This window comes from Cnephaeus nilssonii (genome assembly GCF_951640355.1).
Source record: "Cnephaeus nilssonii genome assembly, chromosome: 2".
NCBI lineage: Eukaryota > Metazoa > Chordata > Mammalia > Chiroptera > Vespertilionidae > Cnephaeus > Cnephaeus nilssonii.
The window spans coordinates 20,237,751-20,254,983 of NC_137073.1; the positions used below are offsets into that span (position 1 = coordinate 20,237,751).

Genomic DNA, 17,233 nt, shown 5'->3' on the forward strand with positions numbered 1-17,233 from the left:
CATATGTATTGTTGGTCCACGTGTTTGTTGGCTGGAGTAGGTTAGTAAAGGCAGGGATCTTGTCATCCATTCACACCAAGAACAGTTCTTGACACATAGTAGGTGTTTGGTAAACGTTTATTGAATGAGTGAGATTCTTTCCCAGTATTTGTCAGTTCCTTGAGTACACACGTTTTCTTCTGTTTTTATTCATTTCATTCCCCTAGCAGGATTCCTCAACGTTGGCACTGCTGACACGTGGGCCTGGGTCATTCTCTGTTGTGGGGCTGTCCTATGCACTGTAGGATGTTAGCAGCTCCCTGGCCTCCACCCACTAGATACCAGTAGCACTCATCCCCAGTTGTAAGCACCCAAACTATCTCTAGACGGCGTCAAATGTCTCAGTGTCAAATGTCTCATCCCCAGTTGAGAACCCCTGCCTTGCATTTGCCCCATTCATTGCTGGACACGCTGAAACCAAATATTTTGAAGGCCTGCCTCTGGTGCAGTTCCACCATATGACCAGCAGATGGCAGAAAAGACCGCCTTTTCATTGGCATGGTTGCCCTCACTTTGTGCAAAAAAAAAATTTTTTCATTTTTTTTCCCCAGCCTGGTAACTGATTTCGCAGCCGTGCTCACTCACCCAGGTGGGGTTCTGCAAGCATTCCGCCCCACTTTACACTTTTCCAGACTAGACAGAAAAGAAGCAGCAGCTGCATCCTAACCCAAACACAGATAGAAAGTCGTTGGTGTGGCCAAGCATGTCAAACTCCAAGGCTAACATGGGCCAAATAAATGAGGCATGAGGCCCGTGGGCCGCGAGTTTGACATGCTTGGGTAGGCAGTGGCAGGAGTGGAAAGAAAATCATCTTGAAATCAGGCAGATCTGAATGTCAGGCCCAGTTGTTTTCCTTTCTCCCCAATACCCTCAGCCAGTTAACATGTCTGAGTCCCACACAGGTAACCATGGCCAACCGGGAACCTGCTCAGAAAAGCTGTGGTAAAGAATTGATCACTGTTTTGGAAGGAGAAATATGCCACAGCTCTGCTGTGCACCTTACCTAACCTCTCTGGTCTTCCATGTCCTTACCAAAGAAGAGGAACTGATCCAAAGGGCAGCGGTGAGGATGAAATGAAGCCGGAGCAGGCACACAGAGGCTGCAATCTGTAATGCTCTGTTTATGACGAAGGGGTTGTTTTTGTTGTTTCACAGTCCTACACTCCCTCCACCTCCTCCAGCCCACAGGACACACAGCCGCATGGACACAGCACACACACAGGCGCCGAGAGGACAGCAGGCTCTGAGCTCAGTCCACAGCGTCCTGGGGTTGGCTCCTGGCCTCCACTGGTGGTCTCTGTGGAAGAGGAGACCACAGCCCACCAAGATGGGTCCCTGAGGCCCAGGCCAGCCTCCCTCCCACCACCCCAGGCCTCCAGACTCAGATGGCCTGGTCCTGCCTCCGTCTCAGGCTGAGCACGCGGGCCGCTGCCAGGAAGGCTGCCCCGGTGAGCAGCTCGGCGAAGAAACTGACCCAGCCCAGGGCCAGGGACCAGCCGAAGCGGATGTCCACCTGGTCCAGGAGGGCCGTCTCCTCCAGCAGACACAGCGCCTCCCGGAAGGCGGCAGCCGAGTACGCGATGTAGATGCTGATGCCGGCGAGCGTGACGAGGGCTGCAGGGGACAGAGGAGAGCAGATCTAACCCTGCCATCCTCCCCGGCCCAGCCACCCTGCCCTCTCCAAGCGCGTCCTCCTCCCACCCCAGGGCCTTTGCCCAGGCCGGTCCCTCTGCCCCGTGCTCCCTTCCTTCCCTTCCCTTCCTTATGCCATCACTTAACACCTCTCCATCCCCACATCTCAGCTCACATGTCTGTTCTGGTCAAACCCCCCTGTAGCCTCACAGCCCCCACATAGCCCTCCATCATGGCCCAGGTCAGAACTGTAATTTTGCACTTATTTGTTTTGGGGTTTTTGTTTTGTTTTGTTTTCCGTTCATCAGTTTATATTGTTACTTAGATTCCACTTATGAGTGCAATCATGTGATATTTGTCTTTCTCTGACTGACTTATTTCACTTAGCATGATACTCTCCAGGTCCCTCCATGCTATCTCAAAGGGTAAGAGATCCTTCTTATTTACTGCTGCATAGTATTCCATGGTATAAATGTACCACAGCTTTTTTATTCACTCATCTACTGATGGGCACTTGGGCTGTTTCCAGATCTTAGCTATTGTAAATTGCGCTGCTATGAACATAGGGGTGCATACATTCTTTCTGATTGGTGCTTCGGGTTTCTCAGGATATATTCCCAGGAGTGGGATCACTGGGTCACATGGCAGGTCTGTATTTAATTTTCTGAGGAAACTCCATACTGTTTTCCATAGTGGCTGCACCAGTCTGCATTCCCACCAGCAGTGCACGAGGGTTCCCTTTTCTCCGCATCCTCGCCAGCACTGGTCGTTTGTTGACTTATTGATGGTAGCCATTCTGACAGGCGTGAGATGCTACCTCAATTGTGCATTTATTTGTGAAATGACTTAACTAATGTCTGTCTGCCCCAGTGGGCTGAGTTCCAGGGACTCCTCCTGGATTCCCCGGCACCTGGAACAGCACGTGGCACACGGTGGGGCTACAAAGGTAAGTAATTAGCGCCGTACTGCCCAGTCCCGGAGCCCCTGCCACACGTGGCGGTGCAAACTTCATTGCAATGGGCAGCTCAGCCCTTCATTGGCACCCGCCACGTGGCAGGTGCTCCGTAGCCTGGTCTGTGGCTCCCACCCTGCACAGAGCAGGGTAGAGAACTTCGCCATCACAGGAAGTTCGACAGGGAGCGCTGGGTTCGAGACGTGGTCGTGGGCGGACTATTAGTGCCGATATTAACAATCACCGTGGGTGGTGGAGGGGCTCTCGCACTGTCTCCACCTCCGCCTCCCCCCCCCCGCCCCCGCCCGTTCCTTTCATTGTTTCCCTCCGGGGTCCGAGCGTGTGTGTGTGTGTGTGTGTGTGTGTGTGTGTGTGTGTGATCACTGTGTTGGTTGTTTTTTTAAGGAGGAAGAGGGAGGCTTGGGAACAACCAGCCGCGTGCTGCAGCCCATCTTTGAAAGCCTCGGTGTGCAAGCCGTCAGAGCCGCACCTGTCCAGCCGCAGGTGCACAGGAGAGCAGGCGCCAGGGCCGTCCCCCACAGCCCACAGCCTGCGGCGGGCGCTCCCCCTGTGGCTCCTTTGGTGAATCGCGGGAGCAATTCTCAAATCCTGCCCCCACCCCTCTGCCTCCCTCCCGGGCCACAGACCCAGGGCCCTGGGCTGGACACGGCTCATTCTTCCCATTGGGAGGTCACCGATGGGGAAGCTGAGCCCCAGAGGCGATGGGACCCCCCTCCCTTCCCCTGCTGGGGGTTCCTGCGCAGCCCCTCCTGCAGCCTGAACCCCAGGTAGGGTGCGCACCTACCTCCAAAGAGGAAGAGGGTCCCCGTGAGCAGCAGGAGGAGGGAGGCGCGGAGGAGGAAGCTCAGAAACCCTGTCATCCCCCCAAACACCATGAGGATGAGGCTGAAGGGGAGCAGAATCACGAAGGTCCCGTGCATGGCTGAGGAGAGAGGGGAGCAGGCGAGGGTTATGAACACCCTGAAGCCAATCAGCAAGCATTTCCTGAGCACCTCCTGGTTTTAATTAACACGGCCATTACTATTACTAACAATAACAACAACAACAGTTACTGAGGCTCGTCTGTGCAAGGTGTCGGCCCCTTAATTCTCGGCCCCTGCGAGGTAGGCGTTGTTATGGTTCACTCGCTCATTCGCGCAGAGACTAAGGTTTGCTGAGTGTATACTGTGTGCCGCGCGCATTGGCCCTGCCGGCTCAGGAGCAAACACGCCAGCCTTCTCCCCGCGTGGGGCTGGTATTTAGGGAGTGGAGTCCCGCAGTGAACAAAGAAACAAGTGACCGAGCTGAGAGGCGGTGACAAATGCGTGGGGAGGGGAGTGAACAAAGCAGAGGGGGGTTCAGGCAGTGACCTCCCAGTAAAGGCCTGAGAGAGGTGAGGGAGGCTGGTGCGGGGTGAAGGGCAGGGGTCACAGGTCAAGACGGGAGTGTGCGCGGTGAGGTGGAGTCCCCTGGGGGAAGCGGGTGAGCGTGGCGTGGAGTGATGGAACAGAGGTACACACATTACAAGGCAAGATCAGAACTCTCGTTACAAAATCAGAAAGTAGAAGAGAATGAATTACTTGGAAGTCAAGACCCATGGTGATGCGGGGGGGGGGGGGGGGGGGGAGGGGAGAGGGCTGGAGGACCTCTGGGGTTTCAAGATCTCCAGGTCTAAACAGTTGCCACCACTTTGGCTCTGAGCTTCCTGGCAGCCAAAGCAGAACGGAAACAATTGCAAAGTTCTTGTTCACCAGGCATTCATTCACCAAATATGTATTGGTCTTTTGCCGCGAGCCGGAGACCGAGCCTCCTTAAATCTTCTTGGCAGCAAGCTAGGCCTGACTACAAACCTGCCCTCTCCCCCTCAGGGCAGTGGAGCAGCCGATCCCTGCACCACGCCTGCCACGCCCCTCTCTGGGCCTCAGCTCCCGTCGCTGTCCAGCCTTTGCTCCCTGGTGTTGAGGCATCTTAGTCACTTTTCTGTCTCGCCTGCTGATCTGTGAGTCCAGATCGTGTCTCCTTCTATGCAATGGTATCCCTGCGTTTCTAGTCGGGCTCTTAAGATAAGGTGAGTGCTCAACAGGCATTTGTGGACCTAATTAATTAAGAGCTAAAACAATAAAACTATGGCAGTGTGTGTGTGTTTTTTACAGTGTGCTTAGGATGTACCTGTGCCTCTGGGGTGTGTGTGTGTGTGTGTGTGTGTGTGTGTGTGTGTGTGTGTTGGAAGGGGAGAAAGACAGAGGTGGAAGGAGAGAGTGGCAGAGACTAAAGAGGAAAAATACATCTTTAAGTATTGGAGGGTTTTTTTAACGTTGCCTTCTTTATTTTCACCCGTTGCTACACCACACCCAATTCCGTTAAGAAGAAGTAAATAGAAAAGCAGCTACACGGGTCATGCACCGTGTGCTGGGATGTGACTGTGCTGAGACAAACTGGGCGTTTTTCATAGACATCACTAACGATCCCGCTATCCGTTTCCTCCTTCCCGGCATGAAGGAGGCCACAGGACCCCGCCCTCCAATTGGGCAGGTCATATGTTCCTGGCCCGTACAGAGCGAGAGGAAAGGCTGGTATAGAGCGAGAGGAAAGGCTGGTATAGAGCGAGAGGAAAGGCCGGTATAGAGCGAGAGGGAAGGCTGGGCAAGGTGAGAGAGCAAAGGCCCCCAGGCACCTGTCTGCCCTTCTCCTGGAGGGGTTCCTAGGAGGCCCGGGTTCCTAGGAGGCCCGTGGCTGGGAGGCGGTTTCTACGAAACCGAGGAAGCTTATGAGATGGCGTTAAATGTATTCACTGTGGTTAAATGCATGGCTTTCAGGGCCAGGTGGTCAGCATTTGAGGTCAGGCTGTGACCGGGGCCTTGGCATGTCACTCATCCCTCAGAGGCCCCGTCTCCGCAGGTGTGAGATGGAGGCGATGCTATGTGGCTCGAGGTGGGGACGCATAAGGCGTTCAGTGCGTGTCCCGTAGAGTAAGTCGTCACTAAATCCTCACCCTGCAGTGATGAGGATGGTGAAGATAACAATTCAGTGTGACCTCCACTGTGACCACGTCACCTTGTCTTCACTCGCTAAATGCCGCCACCCTTGGTGAGGCAGGAAAAGGAGACTGATCTCCGTGCCCGCCGCCCCGCCCCTCTCCCCCCTTCCCCCGCCCCGCTCCTCTCCCCCCTCTCCCCCCCCCCCCCCCCCCGCCTCCCCCAGGGCTGTCACAGGAGAAAATGTGATTGGGGGAGGAGACCTGTGGCCCATCTCCCTCCCCCTCTCCCCCCTTCCTTCCTCCCTTTCTTAAGGGAAAATCGTGGTCAAGGAAGCACAGCAGCTGGTGTGAAACCTGGTCCTGCGGGGCTGGCGCCGGCCGGCCCTGCCTCCAGACGCCGGCTGAGAAATGAAATCATTTCTCATTTAGAAATTAATGAGGTTTCCCAGAGCCGCCTCCGCCGGCGCCCGCGCGCAGGGTCCCCAGATGCTCCGCCAGCTGACTTGATGTACGCATTCAATTAAAAGCCCGGGAAGAACATTCTCCGCTCCCCTCCCCTCCCCCCCCCCCCCCCCCCCCGAGTTGTAAGAGCCCCTGATGAAATTTAGTTTAGCGCCTTTTATTTTTTTCACGGGCCTTCGTCTTCGTTATTTCTGAATTTCTCCTGCAGTCTCAGAGCAGGAATGCTGTCCTCTCTGCCTCCGTGCCCCTCGCCAGCCACGTCGCTTTCAGAAATGAATGCTTCTCGCTCTGAGAAGGGGCGAGCTCTGGCCGCAGAGCCCAGGACCAGCGAGGATAGGGGAGGCAATCGCAGACTTGGACGTGTCCAGAGGAAATAGGCATGATGATGGGGGGGTGGGGGGTGAGGGGGCAGAGGAATAGGGCGGGCACCTCTTTGGATACAGGGGTCCTATTTGTTTGGTATTAGTTTCCTTGGGCTGCCGGGACAAATTACTGCCAACCAGGCGTCTTAAACACAGCAGGGCTTTCTTCTCTCGTGCTCTGGAGGCCTCACGTGCAAAATCGGGGTGTCAGCAGGGCCACGGTCCCTCAGAAGCTCTAGGGGAGAACCCTTCCCCGCCTCTCCAGCTCCCAGCGGTGGCTGACCACCTCTGACACTCCTTGGCTTGTGGCAGCCTCACACCGACATCTACCCCCATCTCCATACGGCCTTCTTTTCTCTCCTCCGATTCTCCTTTTCCTATCAGGGCACTTGGTCTAGGACTGAGAGCCCACCGATTTAACTCAGGGTGATCTCATCTCAAGATCCGTCCCTTAATTGCATCTGCAAAGGCATTTTTTCCAAATAATGTCCCATTCCCAGGTACGTGGACCTGACTTGGGGGGGGTGACACCTTCCAATCCCTTATAGTTTACAGTGGGAACGCAGCAGGTGATAGCTGAGGTTACTCTGTAAAATGAATAATAATGTGGGCAGGCCATGGTTTCATCAAGGGCAAATGTGTCCCCAGTGCAAGAAATCTTTTTGACTCAAAAAGGCTTTGTTGCTAGACAACCATCTGAATGGGAGAAGATATTTGTAAATGATACATCTGATAAAAGGTTAATATCCAAAATATATAAAAAATGCATGCAACTTAACACAAAAAAAAAGCACAAACAATCCAGTTTTTTTAAAAAATGGGCAAAGTGCCTGAATAGACACTTCTCCAAGGAGGACATACAGATGGCCAACCAACACATGAAAAATGCTCAACATCACTAATAATCAGGAAAAATGCACATTAAGACCACAATGAGACCTCACCTCACACCTGTCAGAATGGTTATCATCAACACATCAACAAACAAGTGTTGGTGAGAATGTGGAGAAAAGGGAACCTTCACACACTGTTGGTGGGGTTGTAAATTGGTGCAGCCACTGTGGAAAACAGTGTGGAAGTTCCTTAAAAAAATTAAAACTATAACTACCATATGACTCAGCAATTCCACTTCTGGGTATTTATCCGAAGAAATATAAAATACTAGCTCGAAAAAAGTATATGCACTCCCATGTTTATTGCAGAATTATTAGTAATAACCAAGACATGGAAGCAACCTAAGTGACCACTGATAGACAAATAGATAAAGAAGAGATGATGCATATACACAATGGAACATGACTCAGCCATAAAAAAGAATGAAATCTTGCCATCTGCAACGGCAGGGACGAACCCAGAGGGTACTGGTTGAGTGAATCAGGTCAGCCGGAGAGAGACAAATAATTAATGATTTCACTTATATGTGGAATGCAAAAATAAATAATCAAACAAGACCAAAAAAAAAAAAAAAGTGCTTTGTTACAAGGAAAAAGAAAGCAAACCCAGAAAGAAGCTAAGGTGTTCCCGCCAAGGAAAGCTGTGCTTGTGACTGCTCCATGCTCACACTGTTCAAAGAACCGCTGGGTGGGAAAACGGGGCTCCCACAACGCTCGCGAGATCAGGGAGCCCCAGGTGGTTGGCTAAGTGACAGATCTACTCTTAAAGACAGCAGGCACATGCCTTTCCTCCAGAAACAGCAGAAGCTCTGGCAAAAGAAGGAAGTCTCAGGAACCCTTCCCCACAGGGGGAAGTGCCACTGTCTTTCCTTTCAAATCTTGTCAATGTGACTTTGGGGCTCCAAGAGGGGCTCAAAGACCTTCAGTCCTGTTATGCCTGGTAAGAATGTGGATGTTTAAAATTTTTGTAAATATCTATCCTTGAGTCTGTGGTCACCAGAACTTAGCCCCCTTGAGGGTGGGGGCTGACCCTGGTGATCTTCATGGTCTCCAGGGTGCATTGTGGTGATATGGGAGGAGCCGGACTCTACAAGCAAAGACCTAAGTTCAGATCCTTACTCACCTCTTACCAAGCAAATGAAGTCCCCTCTCAAAAGCCTGTTTCCTCACCTATCGATTGGACCCTGGATTATCTTCTGGTTTTGCCAAGCTGTTATGGGCTTTGGATGTTGGAATGAATAATTGTTTCTTTCTTGTCCTCAAGTACCTGAGGCTCTGCCGGTAGGACTTTTTCATTCCCATTTCACAGACGAGAAAACTAGGGTGCAAGGTTCCTATGTCAGTTGCTCAAGATGGAACAGCTATGAAGAGTCAGAGCTGGAATGGAACAACAAAGGAGGCTGACAAAGGGTGGTGGGACTGCAACAAGGGGTGTTTAACCCAGCCTGGGAGTGAGGAAGGACTTGCGGGGGGGAGCGGGAGGGAGACAACTTAGCTGAGACCTGGAGGACAGATGAGAAGGTGGTAACAGACAGATAGAAGGGATGGGTGTTCCCAAAAGAGGGGGCAGAATGTGCCAAGACCTCAAAGAGGAGGTACCCAGAAAACACACATAGCTCAGCTCTTGCAACTGGAGAGACGGGCAGGGGTCACAAATAGTTACCTACACTGCTCCTTAGGGCTTCCTCTTGGAGCTAGTTTGATGGAATATATAACATTCTTCTTATAGAAGATTCAAACAGCACCTGTTTGGCCACCCTCAACTCCTCTCTCTTCCCCTCCTCCCCTAGAGAACCTCCAGCAATGCTTGCAGGCACATCCTTCCAGTCTCTTTTCTATATATTTTTATGTCTTCCCATAAATTTACCTATTTCTCTAAGACACACACTTGGATGTTTGATCACCCATAGCATCTCACACTTATAATTGCCAGGCTTGTTTTCTTTCATCTATATATAAAATAAAGATGCATCTTAAAATTTTGGCATGTACTCATAGAAAAGGTATAATATTGGGAGGTTTGGGGGAGCGGGATAACAAATGGAATCATCCTACATAATAAAATGGTAATATGTAAATTACCATCACTCCGCTACGCCCACGATTGGGCCAGCAGGAGGCGCAGGGGGCGGGACTCAGGGTGTCTGGGGTAGCTGATTGGGCCAGCAGGACACTGAGCTCGCGGCACCACTGGCGCGCGAGCTCAGCGTCTGTACCATGGCTGCCGGAGGCTTTCGGAAGGCCTGGGGCACCGGCGGACAGCCGGACAGCTCCCCCGCGATCAAAGGCCAAAGCGGGGGACCTGGCCGGCTGTCTGCTCCGGTGCAAGGCCTTTCGAAAGCCTCCGCAGCGCCGGAGGCTTTCGGAAGGCCTGGGGCACCGGCGGACAGCCAGCCCGCTGGTGCACCAGGTGCATGATTAAATCATGCACTGGGCCTCTAGTCTTCTCTAATAAAATGGTAATATGCAAATTAACCATCACTCCGCTACATAAGCCACGCCCACCAGCCAATCAGGGCAAGTATGCAAATTAATCCAAACCAAGATGGCTACAGCCACAGAGAGCAAGGTTTCCCAGGTAACAGAGCAAGCCAAGCTTTCCATAGCCGTTGCAGGCCTAAGCCTCCACTCAAGCTACCAAGTTTCAATTATAGAAGGTAAACAAATTCAAACAAATGGCAACAGAATGGAGCTTGAGAGAGCAGGCCAGGGTTGCCGGCGGCAACAGGAGAACCAAAGCTTTAAAGCACACCCTGGCCGGGCTCACCCGCTTAAGGCAACAAAGTTTCAACTGTAGAAGGTGAATTAACTGCCACAGAGATGGCTGCCGCTCTGGAGGGAACAGCAGGCTTGGCTCTGCTCCAGGCTACAAAGTTTCAATTGTAGAAGGAAAATAAATCCCAGATACCAGGGCCTCCGCTTAGGTTGCCAGGGGGCGTGGCCCGCCTGCAAACCACCACAGGCCCCTCGCTCAGGCCACCCCACACCCCAAGGGAACCCCACCCTGATCTGGGACACCCTTCAGGGCAAACCAGCTGGCCCCCACCCGTGCACCAGGCCTCTATCTTATCTAATAAAAGAGTAATATACAGATTGATCATCACTGCAACACACAATATAGCTGCCCCCATGTGGTCAAAGATCCTGCCCCCATGTGGATACAAGATGGCCACTACAAGATGGCCAGCAGGAGAGGGCAGTTGGGAGGCACCTGGCCTGCAAGGGAGGGCAGTTGAGAGGGACCAGGCTTGCAAGGGAGGGCAATTGGAGGTGATCAACCCTGCAGGAGAGGGCAGTTAGGGGTGACCAGGCTGGCAGAGGAGGGAAGTTGGGGGCAAACAGGCTGGCAGGGGAGCAGTTAAGCATCAACCAGGCTGGCAGCGGAGTGGTTAGGGGGTGATCAGGCTGGCAGGCAGAAGCGGTTAGGGGCAATCAGGAAGGCAGGCAGGCGAGCAGTTGGGAGCCAGCAGTCCTGGATTGTGAGAGGGATGTCCGGCTGCCCGTTTAGGCCCGATCCTGGTGGCAGTCGGACATCCCTCCAGGAGTCCCAGATTGGAGAGGGTACAGGCTGGGCTGAGGGACAACCCCCCGCCGTGCACGAATTTCGTGCACCGGGCTTCTAGTACAGGCCATAACACTCTGAACCTACTTTGTTCATTCTGCAGTATATCTTCTTGTTCTATGCATGTTCGTGTATTATCTTTGCAGGACACATAATATTCCATAGAATGGATATACCACATGTGAATGCTTAGCCATGACTCCAGGCATAGACACTGCAGCTGAGTCTTGCTTTTCAATGTTACAAAAATGATATGGTAAACCCCCAAGCAGTGGAATTACTTTAAATATGATTTTTTTATTTTTTTTTTTAGTTTAGAATGTGTGCTTGACTTTCACGGGCACCTGAAGCCTGGGGCTCTATGCCTGGGGGGAGCTCAGACCCCAGCCACCTGCTGCCTCCCTGCTATGCATACATCACATGAAAGTTCCCTCCTGGGCCCAGGTAGCCTCTTAACATCAGTATGTCCCAATCCTTTCTCCGAGTCGGTCCCCGACTTCTGGAAACCAATCTTGTCATTTTCCAACCTGCCTCCTCAGAGGATGGCCTGGCCAGGCCACTAGCCCTCGGTACAGCTTCTGCCATTGGTTTACTGTGTTGGGCAAGATACTGACCCCTCTGGGTCTGGGGTGCTTGTCTGGGGGACGACCAGCCTGACCTTCCTCCTGGGCCCTTGGAAGATGACAGGGTGGTCAGGCACGGGGAGGACTTGAGGTGCACCTAAGAGGCACTTCCAGTTGTGTCTGGGACACGCTGAGCTCTGTCCTGCCTCACACCCCTGCACCAACTACTCCTCCTCGTCTCTGGATGCCTGTCTGGAGGAGGCAGAGTAGCACAGCAGGACTCCAAACCCAAGAAAGGCCAGGAGCTCCTCCTCTGGACTGACGTGACCTCCGGTCTTAGTACACTCATGTGATACTGAAATTATACCTGGTGTGCCATCATTCTAAAAGGGTAGAAACTGCCTGGGTTCAAATCCCAGATCTTCCAGTTACTGTGCAAACTTTGGTAATTTACCTAACCTCTCTGTGCTTTGGTTTCCTCATTTGAAACGTGAAGATGATAACAATAGTACCTGACTCTTGGGATTGTTGTGAAAGCTCCATTTTACAGATGAAAAGCCTGAGGCTAAGGGAAGCAATATGACTTAGAGGAGGAGGAGATGTTAATTGTGCTCCTACTGTGAGCAGTGCCCTCTGAGCTGGGTGCTTTGCTTATGTGACCTCATTTCATCCCAAAGCAGCCTATTTAAGGAAGCAGGTGACTTGCCAGAAGTCACACAGCTGGTAAGAGGTGGGCCTTTATCTACGATAGGGCTGACCCCATCTTTCCTGGCAAGTAGCAGGTAACTCAGGGCCAGTTAGCACAACCCATCCCCTCCACCACAGTGATTGGCTCAGACCTGGGCATGCGATCTCGTCTGGTCCAATGGGAAGCCTACCTGAAGGTTTTGCAGAATTATTTAAGAAATAGAAAGTCTCCTTCTGCTTGGGTTGCTAAGACTGGAGAGGATTTGAAAACAGAACCCAAACAGAAGCAAAACCCAGAGAGGGAAAGAAAGAAATTGAGTTTAGTTCTCTGGGTGCCAGAAGGCTGGAGCTTTCCAGTTACTTGGACTAGGAAGCAAGTTTAAACAAGTACGATTTGAGTTTCTGTCACTTGCCATCAAAAGACTCCCGGCTGGTACAACAAGACTGTGGCTCTTTTATCCCCACTGTGTTGAATTGGGGATTCTCTTCACCAAAAATTATTCCAGGCGCTGCCTGCTTGGGTTTTCTTGGAGGATAAATCCAGGCTTCTGCCCACACTCCCCCACTAGAGCTTGGCCAGGAAGCTGACCCAGAAAACATGCTGCCTTGACAACTGGCCTCTCTCCTCCATGGCCTCTGCAGCGGGTCCTTAAAGAACTAGAATATCTTCACATAATCAAAGATCTTGGACAAGATTCAAAATTAGTTCCGAGGATAAAAAGATTCTGGGAAAAGCTCTCTCCAGGGGTGATCTGCAGCAAGCACACAGTCTGAAGGGCACCCTGCTCTCTTCCATGGGTGACACAATGGTAATAATAGCAGCTACCACTTAAGGGGCACTTACAGGGCCAAGCACTGCCTACGGCTCTTTAAAAACACTCTCCCATCTCATCCCTGCATGTCCTTATGAAAAGAGATGACAGGTATGCTCATTTTCCCCAGAAGAGGTATAGAAGCTCAACCAGGTCACATACGTAGTTGGCAGTGAGGCTGAGGGTTAGACCTAGGTCAGAGGATGAACAGATGAATAGACTCTGGATTTGAGTTTTGCCTGTTTCTTAAAGTCCTGGAGCACACAGGGGTGTTGCATCATCAAGTTTCACCAAAAAAAAAGCCAGACCAGTGCCACCCAATTTACCCATAGATGTGATAAGTAGGCCAGCACCCAGCCCAGCGAAGGATCAGCACTCCATAGATGAGGCCACATCTAAAAGAGGCTGGAGGAATGGTCAAGAGGACTTGCCTTTATTGAGCACTTATTATGTGCCTAGCACTTTTATATGAAATCATTCTTTCATGCAGCATAGACATCCCACAATAACCAGGCCCTATGTGAGGTGCAAGGTAAAGTTACATTTTTTTCACCCAGCTAGTTCGTGGGAGCCTGACTACACCCCCTCATGGTTTTGACATCTCATTTTGAAAGAAGTGGAAAGAGAAGCTCAGAGAGGTTAAGACACCTATCCCAGGTTCACAGAGGGTCCTGGTAAGGGACTGAGCTGGGATTTGAACCCCATCTCCCTTACTTCAAGGACAGGAACTCTTGATTATTCTTGAAACAATGCTCCAGGAACACCCAAAAGTTCCTCCTGGTCCAGCTTGGGGCTGAGGACAGAGTCCTTGGTACCTCCATCGTTTGTCAACCTCTCACATATTCCCGGTGTCTGGAGGATGTCTCCTTCAGTGGGACTTCATGCAGTGGTGTGCTAGAACGGGGTCATATCAGCTCACAAGAACCAACTTTTACATTTTAGGGATGAGCCAGTCAACATCATGTTGATAGTTTGAAATTGACCACACTGGACATATTTACACCACAGAAATTGGCAAATGCTATAAATCAAGACTCCCTTCCCCCAGAGAGCCAGTTGTTCAATATTTCCTAGCAAGCCACTGGACTACAGAGAAACAGTTCTGGTTCATTCATTTACTCATTCATTCAACAAATATACACTGAGTTCCACCTCTAACATATAGTCTGCATTCACTCTCACACCTGCTCAGAAAACCTTGCTTCATGGCCTACTCTATGCCAACCTCTGTGCTAAATATTGGGGATTCAGCAGTGGCAAGACAGGCATGGTCCCTGCCCTCATGGAGCTCACAGTCTAATGAGGGCATCAGATTGTAACCCCCAAAGGTCACACAACCTGTATTAGGAGTAGAAGCTTGACCAAGTCAAGCTGGCAAGTAGGAGCAGACAGACTCCAGGTAGAGGGTATGGCATGTGCAAAGTCCCTGTGGCCGGAGGAAACTTGGCATGTTCTCGGAACTGGCCCAAGGCCAGCATAGCTCATAGTTAGGAAGAAAGGAGCGAAGGAGAGCATGGAATTGGAAAGGGACCCTGGCACCCTGGTGGGCCACGTTAGGGACAAGCCTCAGTACGTCTATCAGAAACGGCCCACATTTTGCAAGGTCTATGGAACTCAGTCCTCATTGCCTCATCAGATCCTTTCTCCGGCACCTCTGTGCGCCTCCGTTTCCTTGCTGGAAAAATGAAGATGGAAATGGAGGCTGTGGGAGTAAATGACGACATAGATGGAAAGCATTTGGCTCCGTGTCTGGCCCGCTACAAGCCTCGGTGAACTGAACTATTACGTTCATCTCCCTCCCTCCACAAGTGTTCTTTCTGCCCCGGTTTGCTTTCTCGCATTCCGTCCTTACACCCTCACTGCGTTCCAGGCACTATGGGGGCACTGTGATAAGAGGCGGGCCTTTATCTATGATAGGGCTGGCCCCGTCCCTTGTTACACGTACCAGGTCGCTTAGTTATGGAAATCAGCCGTGACCAAGACAGACACCATGGCCCCTGGAGGGAGAGGGCTGCTTTCCGCCTCCGAATTGCCTTCCCTGAATCATTCAGCAAGTATTTATTCCATCCGGCTGCAGCCAAGCAACTCCTCCACAACTCCCCGCCTCCCTCCCTCCCTCGCTTCTGTACCTTCAACAGTGAGGATACAAATAAGGCTGGCATGGGGTGTGCCTGGTGGTCTACAGGCTAAGACCTGCTCTCTTTTCGGCATTCAGCTGCCAGCTGGTGTAGGTGTCTCCCCTGATCACCCGCCCTCCCTCATGCTGCTGTCACTCTAAAATGCACCTGCGAATTCCCACATCTGTCTCCCCAGCGGGTCTTCAGCTCCTGGAGGGCAGGCCTGGGTCTTCCTCCTCAGCACCCTGCCTGGAGCACAGAAAGCCTGTAGGCACGTTTGTCGAGAGAATCCTAGACCGCACCCGTCACAGGTGGAGCCAGAGAGCCCTACCTGCTCCCTCCTCCCGCCCCCGCCCGCCTGTAGGAGAGGGCCTCCAAAACTGGTGGCCAGCCCCGGGGTCCCCCTCCAAACCCCCTTCCCGGACTCACTGAGAAGTTGCCGGCTAGAGTCGCTGACCGTCACGTTCTCCTGCCAGAAGGGGTTCATCAGCGGCGCGCACGGGCTCTGGACTGGAGGGGGCAGAGTAAGCCGTGGGCCGGCGCCCTGGCGTTGGGACCCCAGCCCGCAGGTGCCCCCCAGCCCCGCCCCAGATGCCCCACCGGGAGCGCTGGTGGAGAGTAGGTCCCGGAGGGCTGCTGGCAGCCACCGCTCCCTGCCCACCTCCCTCCCGCCCCGGGACAGCGCGTTTAAGGCTTGGCGGCTTCGCGGAGCGGTGCGCGCCCAGCAACAGGTCCCCGGCCCCTTACCCCGGCAGGTCCGCCAGAGACCGGAGTGCGAGCTCAGGGGCTCGAGCTGGCTGCGGTTGGCGCCCCCTGCGCCGTCCTGCACCTCCAGGGCGCCGCGTTCCAGCCGCCGGGTGTCGATGATGTACCAGAAGTCGGTGCCGATGGCGGCCGCCAGCAGCACGAAGCTCAGCGCCCCGGCCAGCGCCGCCACCCCGGCCAGCACCGCCAGGGGCACCCGCATGGCACAGCTCCGGGTCCGCTGCCCGCGCCGCCCAGCTGGGGTCTGGAACCCCGGCCCTGGACCCCGATCCGTCCCCCAGTCCCTGGCTCCACCCCTCAGAGTTTCACCTGCTCCCTCAGACCACACTCCCACCCAGCCCAAGCGCACCCTCTCATCCCTCTCCTCACTTCTTCCCCAGGCCCTTCTCCCTCCAGCCCCCCACCTCACTCTCCAAGAACCCCCAGCCGTGGCCCACTCTGCCCTGCCCTCCCTTTCCACCCCAGCCTTCCTAACTCTCCCTACACCTCCCCCTCAACTCCCCCTCCTCCCTCCCCGTGTGTCAGGAGTCCTCCCTGGCCTGCCCTTCACAGCTCCTGCTCCCCGCCTCACCGTGCACCCCCTCCTTCTCTGCGTGGGGCGTCTGGGCGGTGTAGGGGAGGGAAGGTGGCCTTCCACAAACTGGGGGTGTGAGAAGAAGGGGCGCTGTGGGCCTCACAGCCCCCAGGCTTAAGGATAATCTTCAGTAGCCTCTCTCCGTTCAGCTCCGATGACCCTTCCTCCAAAATCTACCTTCAGTTGATTTTTCTAGGCTGGCTGCAGGAGAAAAAGGCAGATCCTTTTTTTCCCTAAAAGTTCATTAACGCAATGGTCTAGGCCAGGTCCTCCTAGTCTGTTGTTTCTCCCACCAACGTCTTTATTAATCACTAGAGGCCCAGTGCACAAAATTTGTGCAGGGGGTGAGGAGGTCCCCTCAGCCTGACCTGCACCCTCTCCAATCGGGGAGTCCTCAGGGGATGTCCAACTGCGGGATCCAGCCTAAACTGGCAGTTGGACATCCCTCTCACAATCCGAGACCTCTGGCTCCTAACCGCTCACCTGCCTGCCTGCCCTAACCACTCTGCCTGCCTGCCTGGTAACCCCTAACTGCCCTCCCCTGCTGGCTTGGTTGCCCCTATTAACTTTTTTTTTGTAATCTTATCCCCTTCACACACAATTGCATTTGACTTCCTTATTGGCTTCTCCCTCTCACACAATTTTTCTCTTTCCTTTATGTAACACTTTTTCCTACTGACTCATCATTTATAAACTTTTCTTTCCTCCTTATTTCCTACTTCTGTTCCATCATCCTTCTTCCCATCTTTCTCCAACCCTTCCTCCCTCCCCACATTCCTTCTTTCCTTTATCTTTACCCCTACCCTCCCTCCCCTTTCCCTTCCTTCCCACCTTAA

General features: G+C 52.9%; 1 protein-coding gene across 2 annotated transcripts; it reads right to left on the reverse strand.

The window, feature by feature from the left end:
• Window positions 1-1,420: 1,420 nt before the first annotated feature.
• Window positions 1,421-16,025, reverse strand: TMEM114 (transmembrane protein 114; the record flags this gene model as incomplete). 2 transcript variants are annotated; one of them, XM_079760986.1, is made up of 4 exons in its annotated part: window positions 1,421-1,653; window positions 3,429-3,566; window positions 15,488-15,568; window positions 15,806-16,025. In XM_079760986.1, the coding sequence occupies 4 exons, from the start codon at window positions 16,023-16,025 to the stop codon at window positions 1,421-1,423; spliced, it is 672 nt and encodes a 223-aa protein (XP_079617112.1). The 2 variants fall into 2 exon arrangements, with proteins under 2 accessions (XP_079617112.1, XP_079617113.1); XM_079760987.1 differs by lacking the exon at window positions 3,429-3,566.
• Window positions 16,026-17,233: the final 1,208 nt, after the last annotated feature.